This window comes from Zootoca vivipara, chromosome 16, assembly GCF_965207765.1.
Source record: "Zootoca vivipara chromosome 16, rZooViv2.hap1.1, whole genome shotgun sequence".
NCBI classification, from domain to species: Eukaryota; Metazoa; Chordata; class Lepidosauria; order Squamata; family Lacertidae; genus Zootoca; species Zootoca vivipara.
In genome coordinates, this window is record NC_142599.1 from 4679456 (window position 1) to 4700972 (window position 21517).

Sequence of the window (21517 nt, forward strand, 5' to 3'; positions counted from 1 at the left end):
GAGCATGGCTTCACAACTGAGCGCGCTCCTGCAGTGCCGGCTGCAAGGAGTGACTCTGTGAGTGGAGGTGCCTGTGGGGGTTGGTTTCCGCGGTGTGGAAGTATGTCTTATTTTCGGGGTATGTCTTATATTTCTCAAATGCTTTAAAACCCTGCCATGGCTTACTTTATGACTACGTCTTAAAAAGGGGGAAACACGGTAGTTCAGTATATAAAAGGAGCAGATATTTTTTGCTTTAGTATCCAGGGAACATTAAAAATGCACACTCTCCAATAGTTCAAAGCAGTGAAGTCCAGAATCCTACCACCTTACTCTGCATAATGTGCAGGACAGGCTCTCAGTAAGCGTGTTTAGAATTAGCTTAAAAGGAAGCTTGCATGTTCCTAAACAGGACTCAACGCATATCCAAACAAACACAAGAACTATGTATCATAGAATAAGTTTATTTTACCCGAAACCAGGATGGCAGGTGTGATGCTTGTCACCATCAGCATTGAATCAGACAATGTTATTTACAACTTATAACAAAGGAAAAAGGTCACACATGCTGTTTGATGAACTAGGTTCATTATTAGGCTTTTGTTGTTAAGATAAAATGCACCACAACATGTGTATTGCACTGGTGTGTGTCTACGGCTTTAGATTTAAATAAGTTACATTATTACAGTGCAAAATAGACCTATCTGCACACTCCAAGATATTTTTTTTAAGCTGAAGTTAATGGAATTGAAGGCTTAACAGTTTCTTAAACGTTCAGCAATAGTACCGTTGTCAACGAACCTGTATAAATAGAATTGCATATTGTACAGAGCTGTTTTTAAGTGTTATGTTGAGATACAATAGAGATTATCAGCTACTTACAACTGAAAAGCATGCATTACAGTCCAATATTGTACATTTTATAAACTATGACATTTTACACAACGAAGTATGGAAAGAAAAAGAAAAAAGAAAAAACTTGGCGAATCACCACTCATTAATTCTTGCTTAGTAGTTTAGGGAGACTTGTCTTCATGCAACCCCAAAACTTCTTCACAGAGGTCTGTTTTATCAGTTAAAAACCATATTGCACATTGGTAGATCTGTATATAAACTGAAGCTTTTTAAGAGCACCACACACTTCCTTCGTGGAACACGAGTTTTCAGTTCTATTTTTTTCTCCCTCCCTAAGGAGAGATTTTTATTTTCCCATTTACAAGACTCATGCAGATGTTTTCGGTAGATGCGTTCCTAAAGACGCATGCAAGAAAATTAACCTTACAATTCTGCAAAATTTGTCTAGGACTAAGTGATTACTCCAGTTTTGCTGTAAATAAAAAGAGAGAGAGAGAGAGAGAGAGAGAGAGAGAGGGAAAACGTTAGTGAAAAGGATGGATAAAGAGGGCTTAATAAAAGCAAGAACATTATTGTAATTTTTTAAAGGCTCAAAAGCGATAGAATTTATTTTTAACAGTCTGATAAGCGTCCTCTCATTTTCAAATGGGAGAATACAAGTTAATCAGAAAAGTATGGCAGAGAATTAAAAGCTGGAAGGACATCTAGTTAAGAGATTTCTACTAGTTATCTGCCCCATAAGGCAACCCTTAAAACTTTAGCCAACTGCCAAATCTTTTTATTTAGCAGCTGTAGTACAAGGGAGGCTAAAGATACTGCACTTTGTAAGATTGTCCATATCCTTAAAAGGTACTGTGACTGCAGGACACGGGGACAAATTTCCCTTTCACTGTTAAGTCTAAGATGGGGGACCTGCGGCCTTGCCAGATACTATTGTACTCCAATTCCCATCAGCTCCAGCCACACTGGCCAGTGCCCAAGGAGGAAGGGAGTTGTGGTTCAACAGCCTCCGAATGCTTCCTATCCCTACCATAAGCCCTTCCCTCCCAAACCTTTAGTGAGGTGAGGAAAAAATGCTGTTGCCAAAGCCCTGGCGAGTAACCAAAATATGTTCACACATCCTTTTTTCATCACTTGTTGTCTGTCTGTAATGGCTTGTCTGCGTGAATTAAGAGTTACAGACAAGCTCTCAGGCCCTAACAATTTCCTACCACTCAATTTCCTAGTGTTCTATGAACTTTGCAGCAAAGAGAGAGAAGTGGTTCTGTTAATCCACTTTTGCTCCCTTTACGTATTTCCACCTAGCAAACAGATCAGTCTGGCCGCCCATGCAACCAGCCTCCCTTTCAGATTCTCCCTAGGCAACACCACTGCTTCTCATTCAATGTTTTTTTTTAAAACTTTCTCTCAATTTCTAATAATTTTGTGGTATTTTTTTGTGGAGGTCTTTAAATTGCAAGCCCCCTTATCGTAGGATGTGTAGGATGCCCCAGTAGTTTGGAATGCAACTGGTACCTTGGAAATTATTAAAAGGAAACAGGTACAATAAAGAGTTAAGCTATCCCCCCCCTAGCTTGTCTCTCCCTGATCCTCCCCAAATACACTAAAAAGGTGAGACAACATAAAGGCTGCAGGGCTATTCCATCTGCTGAAACCTTCCTTCCTTCCAGAAAAGCTTTGCCACCAGAACCACTGGCATGCCAGCCTCGTACAAGAACCAGGAGCAAGGGTGGTGTTGGGGATGGGTGGGTGACACACCTCCTGCCCTTTTATTTCTTTTAATTTCAAAAGAGATTGTTTACAAGGCAGAGTCCTGTTGAGACCCCACCCACTAACTTTATTTGCCCAGACATTGTGGACATTGATGGCTGGTAGAATGGAAGGCAGAGATCCCCAACAATAGGGGGAACTAGAGCCAGCAATGGCCTCTGCCTGAGCCAATGACAGGCAGCACCAACTCATTCTCTTTTTGCCCCCTTCCTCTTCTTCGCAGCTGAGTTCTGCAACATCAACACTGAGACAAAGGAGGAGGAAGCTGACAACCAGCTCCCCCCCCCCCCGGGTCTTATTTGAGTAAGAGCGCTTGGCAGGTGGAGGCTGGTTGACACATAAACATCGCTGGTGCATTGCCTGGTTGGCCAGCCTCCATTGCACATGGACATTTTGTGCCAATTGGTGCCCTGGGCATATGCCCTGAATCCTTACACCTGCCTTGTCCAGAACGAAGCTTGCATCATGATTCAGCCCCTGCCCTATTTGCTTCTGTTGTTCCATAGCAATTTTCAACTCAGTTATTGTACAATTGCAGTCTCCAGTCCCACAGAGTTTGTGTTAGAAAATATGCAATCTTTTTACTCTCTGTGTTAGTGTTTCATTATTATTATTATTTTAATGCAATAAGCAGAAATTAGGGAAATGATGGTTAAGAAGTGCAAAAAGTACAACAAGACAGGTGCAAGGACAGACAACTTGGCCTATTTTTACCTACACCTCACCCATCCAGTTTGCTCATTGTTCAAGCCTCTTATTGGCTGCGTCCTTGGGAGACACTAGAAGACTGCTGTACTGCATTTTATCACCACAGAGTTAAGATTCCCCAATATTAAACAGTAATTTAAGCGAAACCACAGCTTTAAAAAAAAGTGAATTGCCACAAAGCTGTTTTGCATTCAGTTTTAACAATAAAAAAATCCCCTGCTGATTTGAGACACCACTTGTACTGGTAAACAAATGGGAAGAGAATAAACACTATTTGGCCATTCTTTTAACATCTAAATCATTGAATGTTTATCAGAAAAGAAAGCTTCATCCCAAAATGCTGGGGACTAAGTCAAGCTATTAATCAAATGTTGTATCCTCCAGATGCTTTGTGGGTTGCAACACCCACCTCCCAATCCAACATCACCTAGAAGGCACCAGGTTGGAGGAAGGCTGGTCAACCTCAACTGGCAGCATCTCTACAAGGTTTCAAGCAAAGGTGTCCCCCATTGTTGCTGCACCTGAGGGGGCTTTAATTGAACCTGGGATCCTATGGAGTAAAAGTATGTCCTCCCTGAATTGTGACTCTGCTCCATTAGGTTTTTAACATTAGAGCCACGGGTTCAATTCTAAGCTTACTGGATGGCCTTAGATAAGTTACCATATTCACCCAACCCGTGGTGTTGTGAGAACCACTGAAGGTTGCACTGGGTTTTAAGAGTTAAGACAGACATCCCCAAACTTCGGCCCTCCATATGTTTTGGACTACAGTTCCCATTATCCCTGACCCCTGGTCCTGTTAGCTAGGGATCATGGGAGTTGTAGGCCAAAACATCTGGAGGGCCGCAGTTTGGAGATGCCTGAGTTAAGAGATTTGGGGTCAAGTTCTGCCTGGAAAGAAAACAACTCCTTATTCAGTGAGAAGGGGAAGACACCCTGTGCCCCTTTCCAAAGGGGTCACTGCAAGCTTCAAAGCACTTTGAAAAAGCTTCACTAGTTCCTTGCACTAATGGAAAAGTTGATGACTAGCCATCTTACAAGGCTGCACCTCCTGGCAGAGTATGTGCTTCCCTTGGGGAAAATATATTGCTTACCATAACTGGCACTGTGAATTGCAAATATCATTTAACTAGATGGCTTACTATACCACAAACGTATGTTTTGTTATCTCCCTAATTCAGTCAAAAGGCGGATGAGAGAGGAAGGAGGCCAGTGTGCTGGAGCTGTGCTTCAGAGATTAACGTTGAAGCTCTCCTATACCAATTAGACTCTTGACTCATCTACCCCAGCCTTGCCTATCCTATGTGGCTGGACCTCAACTCCCATCATCCGCTTTGACCATAGTGGTTGGGACTGTTGGGGTTTGACACCATTGGGATGGTCACAGGTTCCTGTCACTGCCCTGTACAGCTATGCAGATGTCTCCTCATCTGGGTGAGAAACATTGAGACAAGAACAGTCTAAACCAACTGAAAAGCACAGTGAGAAATGGAAAGCAGATCAAAACACAACAGATTTTTTAAATAAAAAAATAAAGAACTGTCTACCTTCACAAACACTCCCAAGTTGTTAACAGTTTGGGCTAAATGGATCTCCGTGCAAGAACCCTCTTACAAGTGGGCTTGAAAGTTGCTGGTCTGCTCCATTGATTTTCAGAAACAGCAATTTTGGTAACCTGCCCTTACCTGTGTGGCCCTCCAAATGTGGCTGGCATTCCAACTGCCACCAGCCTCGTCCAAGCTCACTGCCACTTGTAAAGATGCGTAACTGAAATAGGGACTTCCACCGTGGTTTCTATTTTCATTTGGTTAAGCTGGGCTTTTCATGTGCACATTCACACACTTAAGAGTCCAGACATACAGGATTCGTGTTCCCCAAATATGCTTAGTGTTTTAGTAAGGGACCTCTGCAAGTTTTAGCTTCCTCTTAACTCTGCTCTTTCTCCCTTCCAGGCCTTCATGGGTGATACAGTACTGCTTCCTAGAACATCTGTGCAATGCCATTTCTTGCTTCCCCAGCCTCCTGTGAGGTCTGGCATATCTGCTTAGTCCTCCTAAATCCATGTAACTGAGAGTTTTCTCTGCTCAATCCCCCCTCCCTTGTCAAATTTGAGTTTATAACCCCATCAAGGAAGGGACCTGTACTCTTTTACTTTGAGAATGTTAAATAAAATACTGAGATACATTGGGGCTGTTTTTGTGTTCACTTTTGTGAGAAGCAAGGAAGGGACAGGGGAAGGAAATCAGGAGACCTACAGCTAGACAGAATATGGCAAATCTATGGTGCAGGTGTCAAGAAGCCAGAAGCTGATGCTTCTGGGCCTGCCTATGAATGGCTAATCTGTGGCCTTGCAGATCCTGTTTTGACTCCCAGCTTAGGCCCAACTCCCATTAGGCCCAACAATCATTTAGTCCAACCCCCTGCAATGCAGGGATGTGTAGCTGTCCCCGTACAGGGATCAAACTTGCAACCGTGGCGTTATCAGCACCATGCTCTACTTAACTGAGCTACCTTAGGTAGTGTTTTTAGTCCCAATGAGTAGCAGAAAATGGTCAGAGACAGAGTTGTACTCCAGCAATATATGGCAGGTCACAGATTAGCTATCCCTGTCACAGAGGTCAGCCAGCACTGATAATATTGTGCTGCTTCCCATTTCCAAGCTCAGTAGACTGGCGGCAAAACCAGACCAAGGCAAGGGGGGTGGGGGTGGAGATAGCATGTGCATTAAGATCAGCACCAGAGTCTAGATTTAGGATGACATGACAACTTTGCCTAAGGCGGCTGGTTACTGCTGTGCTCCTAACACACTCCTGAGTTGCAAGGTCCTCTTCTTTAACATGTCCGCCAGTAAAACCTTCCATCTGCAAGGGATTTCACTTTACACACCAGAGCATTTTGAGCTTATCCATCACTAAGCATTCTGTGCTAGTCACGGACTCTTAAAAGTGCTTCAATAGGACTCTTGCCAAATTTTAACCCATCCAACTCCTAAACAAAGAGTGCCCTAGCAGTTGACTGAAAAACACTGAAAAGGCAGCATGCTATCTGCCGTTTTGACAGAACGGGTCCCCCAGTCCTTCGGCATTCAACCATGTTATGTTCACTCGACTGCTCCGTTGCTGTTTTTGTGGGACACAAGAAGAGTCTCCACTCACTGAGAACTATTAAAATACTGTTCTGAGATACCCGAGAGAATGTAACTGGAAGACCCTTGGCCTTCTGAAGTTAATACCTGTTATCTGGAATGGTTCATGACACCTTTATAACAAAACAAAAAAGAAGTCCAAGGGCATCAAAGTACAGTATGAAAACTACAAACAGCTAATTGGGACCCATGTTCAAGGATGCCTAGTACTTTTGAGATGTGGGGAAGACAGATTAGATTATCAAAAAAAGCTTCCACTGTAGCAAAGCCACCCTGGAGGTGCTGACGGTTGCTAAGGAAGAGTTTAATGTGACTTTAGGAAGGGGAAATGCTGTTAATTCTCTAATACTTTCTGGGCACAGGTCTTGCTAGCTTAGTTGTAAAGATTTAACCTGATAAGAAATTGGGGGCGCAAAATATGCTTGTTCTTCAAGACATCTGAGCCTTATACTGGAGGCAGAATGTGAAGAGTGGTGATAATAATGTAGCACAGCAGAATATCTGACAAAACGCAGCATGGAATGAAGGGAAAATTAGCATTTATTCTTTGACATGTATACAGCATATGCTATCTTTTTTTAACACAGCACATCACCACTGGAATGGTGAAATGGAAGAGAGATACTCACTTCAGTCGATGAATGTTGGAAGGCATTGGAGAGAAACACCACACAGTTAGGACTGTTAATGAACTTACACATTGTCGATACAGGACTCAATTTGGAGGGGGGGGAAACACAACATGCGGTAACATTTATCGCAATAGAATGATGGTGGTTAGTGCCACATTTAAAATAAAAATAGTTCTATACAATATGTTCATTTGGTCATGTGGTATTTACAGATTTTACAAAAACACACAGAGACGTAACACACACACGCACACAAATTTGTTACTTTGCCACTTCAGGGTAAGATGTGGCCAGCAGACTATATCCCAAGATGTGGCACTGAGAGTTAAGAGACCTAACCAAAAAAAAGACCCTGTGAGAACTCCAGCTGTGCAAACGCAAGTCCTTTGTTTCCAGGTCTCATTATGAATGCCCCCACTTAAAAAAAAAGAAGAACACAAAAAATATTGATGCATGGATTTTGCTAATTAAAATGGAGCAGCCTCCAAGGTATAAATGAAATGAGAAACAAAATTTTCTCAATTAAAAAAAAGTTTATTTTTTTATTTTTTGCTTTGCCTGATGTCTATCCAGGTAGCCTTTTACCTTTCCTGCTTCTCCCCCACCATCCCAAAGTGGGCAATGCTGGTGAAAATGCTGTTGCAGCAAAAATACATAAGATATTTAAATAAATATTTTTTTTAAAAAAAATCTACATGTGATGGGGGGGTTGCGGGGGAGAACAGTAATAGGTTGCCCCTGGAGTGGTATTTTCTGCACTAGCAAAATAGGCATACCTCTTACAAATACAGGTGTAAACAAGATTCAGTTGTTATTTAAAAATATAGGAAAGGGCAAAAATGGGGGGTAGATACTGAGGTAGCAGTATACATCTGCCCAGTGCAGAAAAAAACCAGCTGAATGACAAATTAAGATTAGATGACCATGCAGAAGACATAAACAATTGCATGCTTTTTAGTTTAAGAAAACACACACAAGAACATTCATTCCCTAAAATCTGCTACCAATTACAGTTTGCTCAATATAGTGTCCACTGGCACTCCCCCCGCAAAGCACTGTTTTTGTTTGTTTTTACAAGGATGAGTTGACTATTAAACAGAACACTGTACATGCTTCTCCTCTACAAAAAATATTTGCATAAAATAGTGTTAAATTTCTCTGTACATGTCAATGGACACCCTAGATGTGTATAAAAGGGGGTGGGGAGAAATGCTACTCCCCCACTGAAGTCGGGTCAGGGGAAGTAAAAGAAAAAATCCAAAACATCTAGATCAGCCCTTCCATGACTTGGTGCCCCTCCCAGATGTCTGGGATACAACTCCCATTGGTCCTAGCAAGCACAGGTGGGCTGGGCTGTGGCTGATGGGAGTTGTAACAGCAGGTACCTGGAGGGCACCGGGATGGGGAAGGGCTGGCATAGAATATGGAACCTCAGACACCGGCAAATATGTTCATGTGAAAATTCAGCAGAATAAGACAATTGCTTTAAACAATAAAAAAACTGATTTAAGTTAAACATCTCTCTGTCAAACTGTTATCTCTTCAGGTCAAGACAAGAACATGTCGCTAAAGTTAGTGTCTGTGCTATACAGCCAAATAACCAAGGGTAGGGTAATGAACACAAACGGCCAGGAAATCCCTTCGGTGCATGCGGACAAAGAGCGTGGCTTGGTGGCAGGCGGCACACTATCTTTACCAGGCTCTAGGTAGTTACGGGCCACAAATTTAAGTGTCTCGTCCAGCAGGATGACAGGCAGCGAGATTTTCAACACCATCAGCCACTGGGTCAGATTCAGAGGTGTGATCTGGAAGATCAGCTGGGGAATGGAAGAGAAATAGCATTATTGGTGGAGCCTTTTGACTGAGCTGAGGGGCAAGAGAGCTGGGGGTGACCAAGAGCTTTTCTTGCTTGGCTCAAGACTTGTCCTGGAACATGAGCTATGCAAACTTACTGGCAGTGGCTCCACGTAGAGGATAAGGAAGTGAAGAGACATGGACAAGCAAATGGAACCCAGGAGCCAGACGTTCTCCCAAGGAGGCATCCGCAACAAGGACTGGTTCTCCGACAGGCTGAAAGAAAGAATGAAGGCGTACATAAAGCTTCACAGTTCACTGTTACTCTGCTCCTCAACAGGCAGGCAACAATAGGCATATAGAATAGAATAGAATAGAATAGAATAGAATACTTTATTGTCATTGTACATAGTACAACGAAATTGAATGCCATCCCATAAAAAAACAAAATAAAAACACAATTACAGCCACACACAAACATACATACACACCCGGGATGATATTATTTGGAAATACTTAAATCAACATTTTGCATGTATTATCTCTGCACCCCTGTAAAACAGTATTTTGTATACTGCAGTTTAGGTTGGATGGGAGTGGAGAAGATGGAAGCAGTGTCCAAGAGAATACAGGTGAAACTTGGGAAATTAGAATATCGTCGAAAAGTGCATTTATTTCAGTAATGCAACTTAAAAGGTGAAACAAATATATGAGATAGATGCATGACATGAAAAGCAAGATATGTCAAGCCTTTATTTGTTGTAATTGTAATTATTCGTCGTTAGGCGGGTCAATTATAAATAGAATGTAATTAATGAAATGTAATAGCGATGTTTATTTTTGTATTATTGTAACTATTTGTTTTATTACTGTGGAATTTCCAAAAGAAAGCATTTGTAAAAATAAAAATAAAAATAAGAAGTTGCATTACTGAAATAAATGCACTTTTTGACGATATTCTAATTTTCCGAGTTTCACCTGTAGCAGCTTGCCTAAAGGCCATCTATGTGTGACTTGACCCAGGGCTCACAGCTCCTGCTCAAAGCCACTGCACTTCACCAGCTCTCATCGGCAGGCTCGGTGAGTCTGCCACTCTACTCCCCCCCCCATTAGCTTTAAAAACTCTTCTTGCAGGGGGCTTCTTTTGGTTTTTCCAGTTATGGCTGCCATGATACCAAGCGCATGAATGTGCACAAGGCACTTCTCCTAGTGCCCAGTTGTATAGGCCAACATTTTCCCAACAGCAGATTGAATAATCAAAGATACTGTAGTTCCTTTTAGTGCCCACAACCCACCAGCAGCTCTCTAGTGAAAGGTCCACCTGCTTGAATAGCTCCCTACCAATGTTCTGCAAAAACTGCTGACCCAGATTCTGCTCCATATATCTACATTACACTGGATCAAGCCTGTCTAACGTTGCAATGCTTCTGACAGTGCCGAGACATATGTCCTGTGAAGCTTAAGGCAGGCAATATTTCTCTTCAGTTTCTGCAGATGAAAAAGCTACTTCTTCTGCCCATCTCATATACTGCTCCTTCATTGATTTATTTAAATCAATTGTTAAAAAAAGTAAAAGTAGGAGGCCCTTACATAGCAACCAGTGGGAGAAATTGTGGAGGGAGGGGATGAGATTCACAGCATGTGCAGGGATAAAAGAGAATATGCTTAAATTAGTCCATAGGTGGCACCTGACTCCAGAAAAAATTGCCAAAATATATAAGAGTAATTCAAATAAGTGCTGGAAATGTCAGGAAAAAATTGGAAATTTATTACCATTGCTGGTGGCAATGTGCCAAAATTTACGAATTGTGGAATAAAATATATGAAAAATTTAAAAAGATGCTAAAATAACATTTGCAAAGAAGCCAGAATTATTATTATTGAGCATGGTACCAGATATATGAATTATTGAATTGGTGATTTGCTTAAATTGAAAGATAAGTAGGGAAATATAGAGAATCTATGTAAATAATAATTTAGATAAAGCAATACAAGGGAAAGTTAAATCAAGAGAAGCGGTGTACAAATTTTAGGGAGTCAATTTTTGTTTTTGTTATGTTTTGTCTTATTTGCTTTGAAAATTACTGTATGTTTTCGGTTTTTTCTTTGTTCTTATGTATTATTTGTTAATATTATTTGATTGGAATTTTATGTTCTATACGTTTCTGTTATTATTCTTCATCATTCTGTATGCTTTTTTCTTTCTGTTTATTTGATTCTATTTTGTGATATTTTAAAGAATATAAAGTTTGTTTTTTTACAAAAAGTAAAAGTAGCTGAATCCCTAAAATCACTGAATTCCAGAAACACAGTGAAAATCACCCAAATGCAGAACTTCTGCAGTCAAGGCAAGTTCTTCAAATAGCATGATGCAATCTAGAGCTCCCATCACCGCATCAACAACACACGGCACATGAAAGCTTCCATTTCCAGCACACCAACCTGTTGAGTGCATTACACATCTCTATAGTAACCAAGACAGAAAGTGCCATTGTCATAGGGTATGGAGACTCAAAGACCACACAGTCAACACCTTCAAATTCTGGATTGTCCTCTTTGCACTGCAGAAAATGGCTCTGGAAAATGTGAACACAAATACAAGTTAGTTAAGTACACTCATGACATTACTGCTCCTCGTCCCCCCAGCTGCAGATCATCAAAATACTCTTGCGCTATCACCATCATTATAATTCTTGTTGTTGTTCAGCTATAAAGTTGAACAAACCAAAGCCTTTCTTAAACACTCTAATCTGATCTGTATTTTAAGCAGGAATTAGTTTTTGACACATGTAAGATCTTGCCAAAGATAAGAACTGGTGTTATTTTGAAAAGATACCAGTGCATTCCACTTAAACACCAGTGTTAGCCAACCGCACTATAAAAATGTAAGCCTTTTTCAAAAAATGCTAATGTTGAAATATTGAGAAGAAAATATTACCAGCTGGTAGTAGGTAATTCTTGGGCCACCATCAGCAGCAATAAACCACCAAGCAGCAGCTCCCACCGTAGCAGCTCCAACATAGCCTTAAAGGGGGGGGATAAATAATGTTAGTTTTTTTCTAGGCTGAATAATGGGTCAACTGTATTGCCTGCTCACCTCACCTGAACTTTCTCTCCTCTGTACAATAGGTTACTGTGTAACCCTTGCCCATTTCCTGCAATTGCTATCCATGCTCATATCTTAATTGCCAAGTAACCTCAACTGGATTCTTTCAAACATCACATATCTCATTTAAAAACAGACCCAGAGATGTGGCTGTGTACAATGGATGGGGCCAGAGCTCTGTGTGAGACACACTCACACTTTCCCCACTGAAAACCTGCCTTAACAGAAGTAACTCTTCTACAAACACACACACACACACAAATTATTTTATCAGGTTATTGAATCCAAGGCAATGCCAGCTTTAAAAAATCATTTTGGATGCTTAGTTAAAATGGAGAGTTCAGAAGTAGATTTAGCTTGGTAGGAAACTGTCCAAAGTGAGTGTTTCTCAAACATGGGTCCCCAGCTGTTATTGGACTACTACTCCTATCAACCCCTGACCACTGGTCCTGCTAGCTAGGGATGATGAAAGTTGTAGCCCAACAACAGCTGGGGACCCAAGTTTGAGAAATACTGGTCCAAGTGGTACTTTGCAGCCATCTACTGGAAGATTAGCAATTGCCAAGAGAAAGGAAGGTGAGGAGGAAAGGATGCAGCAATAGCATGTGACAACAAGTTTCAGCACCTTTAAGCTAACTTCTACCACTCTGCCCAATTGCAATGCAGACTGGCTGATGCCATGCTGCTGTCCTAATCGGGCTCATTTGTGTAACAGCCAAGAGGAGAAGGGAAGGGAACAGGGAGGTACTGGGAATGAGGGAAAGGGGAAAGCAGAAAACCTCTTGTTCTATCCAGGGGTTCGCAAATCCAAAATCAACACTCACATCCAATGGCCAAGTAGCGGAAGAAGAGCCACCCAGAGATCAAGGGCTCTTTGGGATTACGAGGTGGTTTGTCCATGATGTCAAGATCAGGGGGGTTGAATCCCAGAGCAGTGGCAGGGAGTCCATCAGTCACAAGGTTTACCCACAACAGCTGCACAGGAATTAAAGCTTCAGGGAAACCCAAGGCAGCAGTCAGGAAGATACTGTCAAAAAGAGAGAGAAAAAGAGCAGTAAGATTAATCATGTTAACTGAAGGTTTTAATGGATATGTTGAAAAATGGATATGCTGTGAAAAACGGAAGGTTTTCACAGCATGAGAGGAAACTGGGTTACAACTATTTAAGAGTCAAGTATTCAAATTAGCTGCAATCCTAACGGTTCTTGACGCTATTTGACAACCAAGGAAAGTCCTGTGCAAGCAGCCTATGGAATGGAGAACTTGAGTGCTACATTGAAAGTGGGGTGAGAATGATAGTTGTTGGTAACTAGGGACATTCAGTGTCTCTTTGCAAATCACTCTTTCGTTACCCCAAACAGCAGAAGTGGTTCTGAAGAATACTTTGCTAAACGTATAGTTTGCACTTAAATGCTCTCTGGTTTGGCATACCTATGGTCTTTGCTAACAAATTGTCCAGAGATGAGTTGCCACTAAGCACTCTCCAAATCCATTCTCTGACATTTTCTTCTGTTTAAGGGGGGACGGGACGGGACGGGACGGGACAGGTTCCCTAAGTCACTTGTTAGCCACCCCTGGATTGAATTTGTCCCAGAAGGCCAGTCCTGCTCAATTTATATCAACAAAGTGCACTTGTACAGTTCTTGAGGGGAGTTGAGACTGCTTGGCACACCTACCAAACGACCTCTCCAACATTGGAGGAGATGAGGTAGCGAATGAATTGTTTCATGTTATTGTAGATTGCACGTCCCTCTTCCACAGCTGCTACAATGGTCGAGAAGTTGTCATCAGCCAGCACCATTTCTGAAGCTGTCTTTGCCACCGCAGTGCCTGACCCCATAGCAATGCCAATCTCTGCTTTCTTCAGTGCTGGGGCATCATTTACACCATCTCCAGTCTGAAACAGAAAGTTTGAAAAGCGGGCACTGACATGGCCCATTGTGCCAGCATACAGCAGAACTGGTTCCAAGCACAGCCCCATCTTCATCATCTGATAACTGGGCAGCAAGGTAGGGCAGACTAATGCATATTCTCTCCTATTCTGCATCTTCATGCAGGGAGAGAACTGTTTGGAACCTCCGTAAACTGCAACTGCATAAAGATCCCTCCCCTCAACTAGTACACAGATATTTCTCTACACAAGAAGTTGCCGTCTAGCTAATGCCCCACCTTTCACACTTACCATAGCTGTGATCTCATCAAAAGACTGGAGAAACTCAACAATCTTAGACTTATGGGAAGGCTCCACACGGGCAAAGCAGCGCGCATTTAGGCAAGCGTCCCTCTGGGCAGCTGGGGAAAGTTCATCAAACTCACGCCCTGTAAAGGCTCTCGTGGTGACATCTTCTTCTTCTCCAAAGATGCCAATACGACGACAGATGGCCACTGCTGTCCCCTTGTTATCCCCTGTTATCATAATCACACGAATACCAGCTTGCCGGCATAACTTTATGGATGATGCCACTTCAATTCGTGGGGGATCCAGCATCCCCACACAGCCAACAAATGTCAAATTGGTCTGAAACAAGAATAAACCTCATTAAGCTTTCAGATTTTCCAGTAACAAGGTAAAAGTCACACATTCTTAAGTTGCTGAACAGAACTAATATGTCCTTTACCATTGGTATACTATTACTTCTTGATTTTTTTGAGGGGGTACTCAAGGGTACGCAGTACTGAAGCCTCTTTTTTTGGTTAAAGAGTGTGGCACTTACTGTAACAACTTCATGATGAGTACCTATTTTTCTAGGGGAAAAGCACTGCTAATACTGCTTGTGCAGCGTTTTTGTTTTAATTTGTTCATCTTCCCAACAATCCACAGAGGTCAGTTGCTACTGTTTCCATTATATAGGCAAGGAATGGAGACTAGATAGCCCTAGGTAAATTTTTGTAGCCTAGGATTAGGTGGGGTTTATCACCAGCTTTGTTAGTTGCAAGGGCACAAACACTACCCAGAATGCCTGGTGATAAATGCGCAATATACTAGGAAGGTACTAGGATGGAGATGCTATATGTTACAAACTAACATCAGCTACATCCCTTCCTTCAAGGAGCTCTGAATGGCTCACTTGGTGTTTCCCTCCAAAGACAAAACTCACTTTGTTTTAGGAAACTTCTGCCATTCTCCTCAAGCTGCAATTTGACAGTAAACCAACCTCGTAAGTAATGAAATTTGCAGAATCCTCTAATTTCATGTCTTCCCTTCTTAGTGGATTGTCGTGTGTTGCTAAAGCCAAGCAGCGCAGGGTATCTCGGCCTGAGCCCCACTCTCGGATGACGCTCATGATCTTCTGCTTAATTCCTGGTGTCAATGGCACTTTAGCGCTTCCAACCCGGATGTGTGTACACCTGTCAATTACTCCTTCGGGGGCACCCTGCAGGAGCACAAAGTGGGAGCCAATTAACCTTCCAAGAAAGATCAGAATCACAATCACTTGCCTTCCCACCACAAAGCCATCAAGGGGAAAAAATTAAAATAAAATTAAAGTAGCACACTCAACTTCAGGGGTTGAATACCACTAAGCACAGATTTATTTTTTGAGGTGCCATTGAAACTTTGTTCTGGCACTACTTCAACAGCCATGCTGTCTTGTAGCTAAGTACAACTGCCTGCTTCCATGAAGCACACTTGCCTTAACGAACATCTTGCTCATAGCAGTCCGGCTGGGCTTGTTTGGAGTGCAGTACACCGACATGGACTTTCTATCCCTTGAGAATTCAAGGGTGAACTCTTTCTTCATGAGTTGCTTTATCACCTGCAGAAAGGGAGGTGGGAAGATGGAGAAGTCAGAATTGCAGTGCAATGAACCTGCATGAAAGGAGAAGAGTTTCACTTGGTTCTCTGCTGTGTATTACTTCAGAAGTACTGACCGAGTTGCAAGCGTTCGCCCGTTCAATTTTGGACAGTCCTTTCAACTCTGTGTCAAACACATTCATCTTCTCCACCAGACATGTGAGGGCAGTCTCTGTGGCTTCGCCAACCTTTTCATACACTCCTTTAGCCTTTAACACAAATGTTATTAGCATGATTAGTATCCCAGGTTGCCTATCACTTACATATTTTGGGAGTCTTCTTGTTAACAGACATCCAAAAATTCTAATTTAAAATGAAAACAAAACCAGAATTTGTAATAAAATCTATTTATGCCATAATGGATTTTATTGAAAATATCTTTTTTTTTACTGTACCAATTATTGCTTCCTTTTCCAACACATGAAGACCTACTGCGGGGGGCCCTCACCTTGACTTGACATGTGTCAGAAATGCATCTATCAGAAAAGTATAAATATGTTGTATTGTGGTTACCCCACTTCTTAAATTCCCTTAGTGGGGATGTCTGGTCAATACAGTCATACCTCGGTTTGAGTACTTTCAGTTTAAGTACTCAGCGGACTCGTCTGGAACGGATTAATCCACTTCTGGAACCAATTGTGACTTAAACCGAAGTACCACTGTACATACATTGTTGATATTTTGATGCAACATTAAAATCTGATTATTTCAGCCTGTGGTTGTTTTTAGTTGTTCTAACTTGATGCCTTGGTTAGGATATCTTGCTGCTGAATTTTTATTTCATATGCTGTATACTTTTATTTATTTCGTTTGCTATGTATTTGTACAGATTTAATAACTGAAAACAACTGAGCAAGTCTTCTTGGACACAACTGCAGGAAAAGAGGTGCATAAAAGACTAAACAAACACACCCATGAGGAAAAGTATCTCCTGTGAACAGATAAATACCCTTTATGCAAAGAGGATGGGAGGAATGTACCTTGACACTTGTGCTGCAACCCTTTTTAACGTATGAGAACAACAACTTTGTTCCCTCTCTTCAATTAGGAGATACTTACCTCATTGAAATCCAGAGAAGAATCATTGCAAAGGGCACAGATTGTTGCCAATTCTATAAGGCCATCATACTGACAGCATTTGATCAGTTTATCATCTTTATGCCTGTCAAAAATATTCAAGAGAAAAATAGATGGTGAGACTTTCAGTCCCAATGTCTGTGCTGTATCAGAGTAAACCACTGGCTAAGATCCCTCCCTCTCCAGCATGTTCATGTTATTCTCATTCTTCATATGCTAAAATCCAGAACGCCCTCTACAGCTTGGGCTTGGGATAAATAAATCACATTGACATGAATGTGAAAGGACATTTCATGCTGCATTATGTTTACAAGGCCAGAATCAACAGCAGAACTCACTTTTACAGGTAGTTTTTTTAAAAAAAAACTTGGGCATTTAAAGTTCCTGTGTCCTAATTGAATTCCTCCTTGCCCACTCAAATATGAACCATGATCAATGAGACAAATGTGCTGCATGTTTCTAAGATGCTATATTTCACTTTTGCCCTAAGTGAATTTTGTTCAAGGGTAACTGAAATTAATACTACACACAGAACATTTAGCAAGGGTCTATCATGGGATTGATTCACATCAAAAGCTTGTGATCAATGACTATAAAGACTGAACAAATTGAGATTTCTCTCTACTTGGGAGAAATTAGCTTTGCTGAAGCATTGATGAATCATGACACCTCATATGCTCCTCTTAAGGGCTCCACGTAAACAAAGACATCAACTAGGAAATGACAATAGATGTTACGTCTTTTCCAGTCGTCATCTCAACATTAACAATCTGTGCCATTCTTTGGAGCTATGAAGAACTGAAAAGACACGAGTGTGTGCACATTTCTTTATATGCAAAGCAGAAACAAAGCCATAAGAGAAGTGGTAATATAATATGTAGATTCAAAAACAATTTGGAGAAATTAAGGTTTGAAGGAGGGAAAGCATGGCAGTCTTGTAATTTTATAGGCCTGCAAAATAATAATAATAATATTACAGTGGTACCTCGAGTTACAAACCCTTCAGGTTACAAACACCGCTAACGTGGAAGAATTAACTCGAGTTGAGAACTTGTCCCAGGATGAGAACGGAAATCGTGTGCTGGCGGCGCAGCGGCAGCAAGAGTCCCCATTAGCAAAAGCACACCTCTAGCTAAGAATCATAGAGTTGGAAGAGACCACAAGGGCCATCCAGTCCAACCCCTTGCCAAGCAGGAAACACCATCAAAGCATTCCTGACATATGGCTGTCAAGCATCTGCTTAAAGACCTCCAAAGAAGGAGACTCCACCACACTCCTTGGCAGCAAATTCCACTGTCGAACAGCTCTTACTGTCAGGAAGTTCTTCCTAATGTTGAGGTGGAATCTTCTTTCGTGAAGTTTGAATCCATTGCTCTGTGTCCGCTTCTCTGGAGCAGCAGAAAACAACCTTTCTCCCTCCTCTATATGGCATCCTTTAATATATTTGAACATGGCTATCATATCACCCCTTAACCTTCTCTTCTCCAGGCTAAACATGCCCAGCTCCCCAAGCCGTTCCTCATAAGGCATCATTTCCAGGCCTTTGACCATTTTGGTTACCCTCTTCTGGACACTTTGCAGCTCGTCAGTATCCTTCTTAAACTGTGGTGCCCAGAACCCAGTACTCCAGGTGAGGTCTGACTAGAGCAGAATACAGTGGTACTATTACTTCCCTTGATCTAGATGCCATACTCCTATTGATGCAGCCCAGAATTGCATTGGCTTTTTTAGCTGCTGCATCACACTGTTGACTCATGTCAAGTTTGTGGTCTACCAAGACTCCTAGATCCTTTTCACATGTACTGCTCTCAAGCCAGGTGTCACCCATCCTGTATTTGTGCCTTTCATTTTTTTTTTGCCCAAGTGTAGTACTTTACATTTCTCCCTGTTAAAATTCATCTTGTTTGCTTTGGCCCAGTTCTCTAATCTGTTAAGGTCATTTTGAAGTGTGATCCTGTCCTCTGGGGTATTGGCCACCCCTCCCAATTTGGTGTCATCTGCAAACTTGCTCAGGATGCCCTCAAGCCCACCATCCAAGTCATTGATAAAGCTGTTGATGAATAAGACTGGGCCCAAGACAGAACCCTGTGGCACCCCACTAGTCACTTCTCTCCAGGATGAGGAGGAGCCATTGATGAGCACACTTTGGGTCCTGTCAGTCAGCCAGTTACAAATCCACTGAATGGTAGCATTGTCTAGCCCGCATTTTACCAGCTTCTTTACAAGAATATCATGGGGCACCTTGTCAAAGGCCTTGCTGAAATTAATATATGCTACATCCACAGTGTTCCCTTCATCTACTAGGCTTGTGACTCTGTCAAAAAATGAGATCAGATTAGTCTGACATGACCTATTTTTCAGAAACCCATGCTGACTTTTAGTGATCACAGCGTTCCTTTCTAGGTGCTCATAGACCGTTTGCTTAATGATCTGCTCTAGAATCTTTCCTGGTATTGATGTCAGGCTGACTGGGCAGTAATTGTTGGGGTCCTCTCTTTCCCCCTTTTTTTAAAAAATTAGACATTTGCCCTCCTCCAGTCTGCTGGGACTTCGCCTGTTCTCTAGGAATTCTCCCTAGATTACTGCCAGTGGTTCTGAAATCACCTCTGCCAGTTCTTTTAATACTCTTGGATGTAGTTCATCTGGCCCTGGAGAACAGTTTCAGGTTAAGAACAGACCTCCAGAATGAATTACGTTCGTTACTAGAGGTACCAGTATAATAATAAACAATAACAGGAACGAATTCTATCCTTCTGGGACGCAGTAGAAGTCAGATGGAGAGGTCTGTCCTTCCTTTAGCATCCTGGTATGTGATGGTGGGCTCCAAGGAGGAAACAGTACTTCACCCATTCTATACTAGGTTACTCACTCACCTGCATGCAAATCCTTGTCCCCATAAGCTGCCAGGCAAGTGCGTAAACAAGCCTGCACAACAGTATTCATAACAAAATATTGCACACATAAGAGATATATTCTAGGACAACAATGTAATTCTGAAGGACTGATCTAAAGTATATTTATAATGCTTGGAGTGTTCACAGTAAATAACTTATTAAATGAGACCAGTAACACTCTTCTCCTAAAGATGGGCAATATATCAACAACCAGCCGTCACCTTGTGGAAAGCCTCCAGTTTCCCCACAAAATTAACTATTCCAAAAGATTAGCTTTAAATTGGTAATCTAGAAAATCAAGAGTTTGCACTTCAGTCCCACTTTACATTATCCACTTCTCTTTCAGGCTGTTAAATTCGATGCCCTAAGTGCTGCTGTGCATACACAGCCAGACCTGTAAATGGTTCAACTGGCAAGAATCAAGCTTACACTTCTCCTACGGGAGCGTATGTTGAGCCAGACACTGTAAATTCATTCAGAGAACAGCTATCTCCTTCCACTCGGTCCACAACGAACATCTGTAAGACAGAAAAGGGTACAGATCCAGTCAACCAACTGAGGTAACTTAAAGCTTGAATGTCAAGATAGAAGTGCAGGCATTAATAATATCAGTGGCATTAATAATTATAACATTTAAAGGTAAAGGTAAAGGGACCCCTGACCATTAGGTCCAGTCGCAGACGACTCTGGGGTTGCGGCGCTCATCTCGCTTTATTGGCCGAGGGAGCCGGTGTACAGCTTCTGGGTCATGTGGCCAGCATGACTAAGCCGCTTCTGGCGAACCAGAGCAGTGCACGGAAATTCCGTTTACCTTCCCGCCAGAGTGGTACCTATTTATCTACTTGCACTGGCGTGCTTTCGAACTGCTAGGTCGGCAGGAGCAGGGAACGAGCAATGGGAGCTCAGCCCGTCACGGGGATCCGAACAGCCAACATTCTGATCGGCAAGCCCTAGGCTCTGTGGTTTAGACCACAGCACCACCCGCTTTTTAACTAGTGCTTATTTTTCAGGATTTTTATAATATGGGCTTCTTCTGCATACATTTCTTTAGAGATCTTTGCCTCTATATTCTGGAGTTTGATTCCCAGGAATCCATTTTAATCAAGAGTTTATATCAGCCAAAGTTTAATGTTTAGTCCACTACAGGTAAGCACAGCTATACTGACTTCAGAACACTCACCTTCACTGCTAGGTTTTGGGGAGTTTTAGAATCAGGCAAATGCTTCAGAAAGCAGTGCCTGATGCCACCAAAATTATTTTTGAATCCAGAGCGACAGGAATGCAGCCTCAGACATGGAAATGTGGCACTATGCTAGTCAATGTTCATTTAGCATGACCAGAACACAAGGAAGGTCCACACTGAAGGGAAAAGGCTTTGTCATGCTGGCCACATGACCCGGAAGCTGTCTGCGGACAAACGCTGGCTCCCTCGGCCTATAGAGTGAGATGAGCACCGCAACCCCAGAGTAGGACACGACTGGACCTGATGGTCAGGGGCGCCTTTACCTTTATAGTTTAAATAGAGACTGGAGCAGGAAGAGAGGATAGTGTTCACCAATATGGGAGGAGCAAAAGACGATGCCCAGGTTGGAGACTGAACTCCAATCCCCAAGGAAAGACACCACTACCCCACCATAAGGAAAACCTTTTTCAAAAGAACACCCACCATTCAAATGTATGCAGTTACTTTCCTTTCAAGCCTGCTGTGTACAAGCAACAAGACTAAATTCACATCAGCTTGGACTGAATAGTTTGGCAACAGAT

General features: G+C 42.1%; 1 protein-coding gene across 2 annotated transcripts in view; it reads right to left on the reverse strand.

Moving 5' to 3' along the window:
• Positions 1 to 423: 423 nt before the first annotated feature.
• The window catches only part of ATP2A2 (ATPase sarcoplasmic/endoplasmic reticulum Ca2+ transporting 2), a 55702-nt gene continuing 34608 nt past the window's right edge, over positions 424 to 21517 (reverse strand). Inside the window, exons 9-21 of one of the 2 annotated variants that reach the window (XM_035097621.3) lie at positions 20183 to 20271; positions 16842 to 16944; positions 15860 to 15991; positions 15622 to 15744; positions 15145 to 15363; positions 14172 to 14507; positions 13666 to 13886; positions 12814 to 13016; positions 11822 to 11907; positions 11326 to 11459; positions 9042 to 9159; positions 8786 to 8906; positions 424 to 1306 (exon numbers count right to left, since the gene is read on the reverse strand). In XM_035097621.3, the coding sequence (XP_034953512.1) occupies positions 1293 to 1306; positions 8786 to 8906; positions 9042 to 9159; positions 11326 to 11459; positions 11822 to 11907; positions 12814 to 13016; positions 13666 to 13886; positions 14172 to 14507; positions 15145 to 15363; positions 15622 to 15744; positions 15860 to 15991; positions 16842 to 16944; positions 20183 to 20271 (1899 nt within the window). In that variant the 3' untranslated portion in view covers positions 424 to 1292. Of the gene's footprint in view, positions 1307 to 6979; positions 8907 to 9041; positions 9160 to 11325; positions 11460 to 11821; positions 11908 to 12813; positions 13017 to 13665; positions 13887 to 14171; positions 14508 to 15144; positions 15364 to 15621; positions 15745 to 15859; positions 15992 to 16841; positions 16945 to 20182; positions 20272 to 21517 lie in introns of those variants that run through there. The other variant, XM_035097620.3, reaches the window with a different exon arrangement.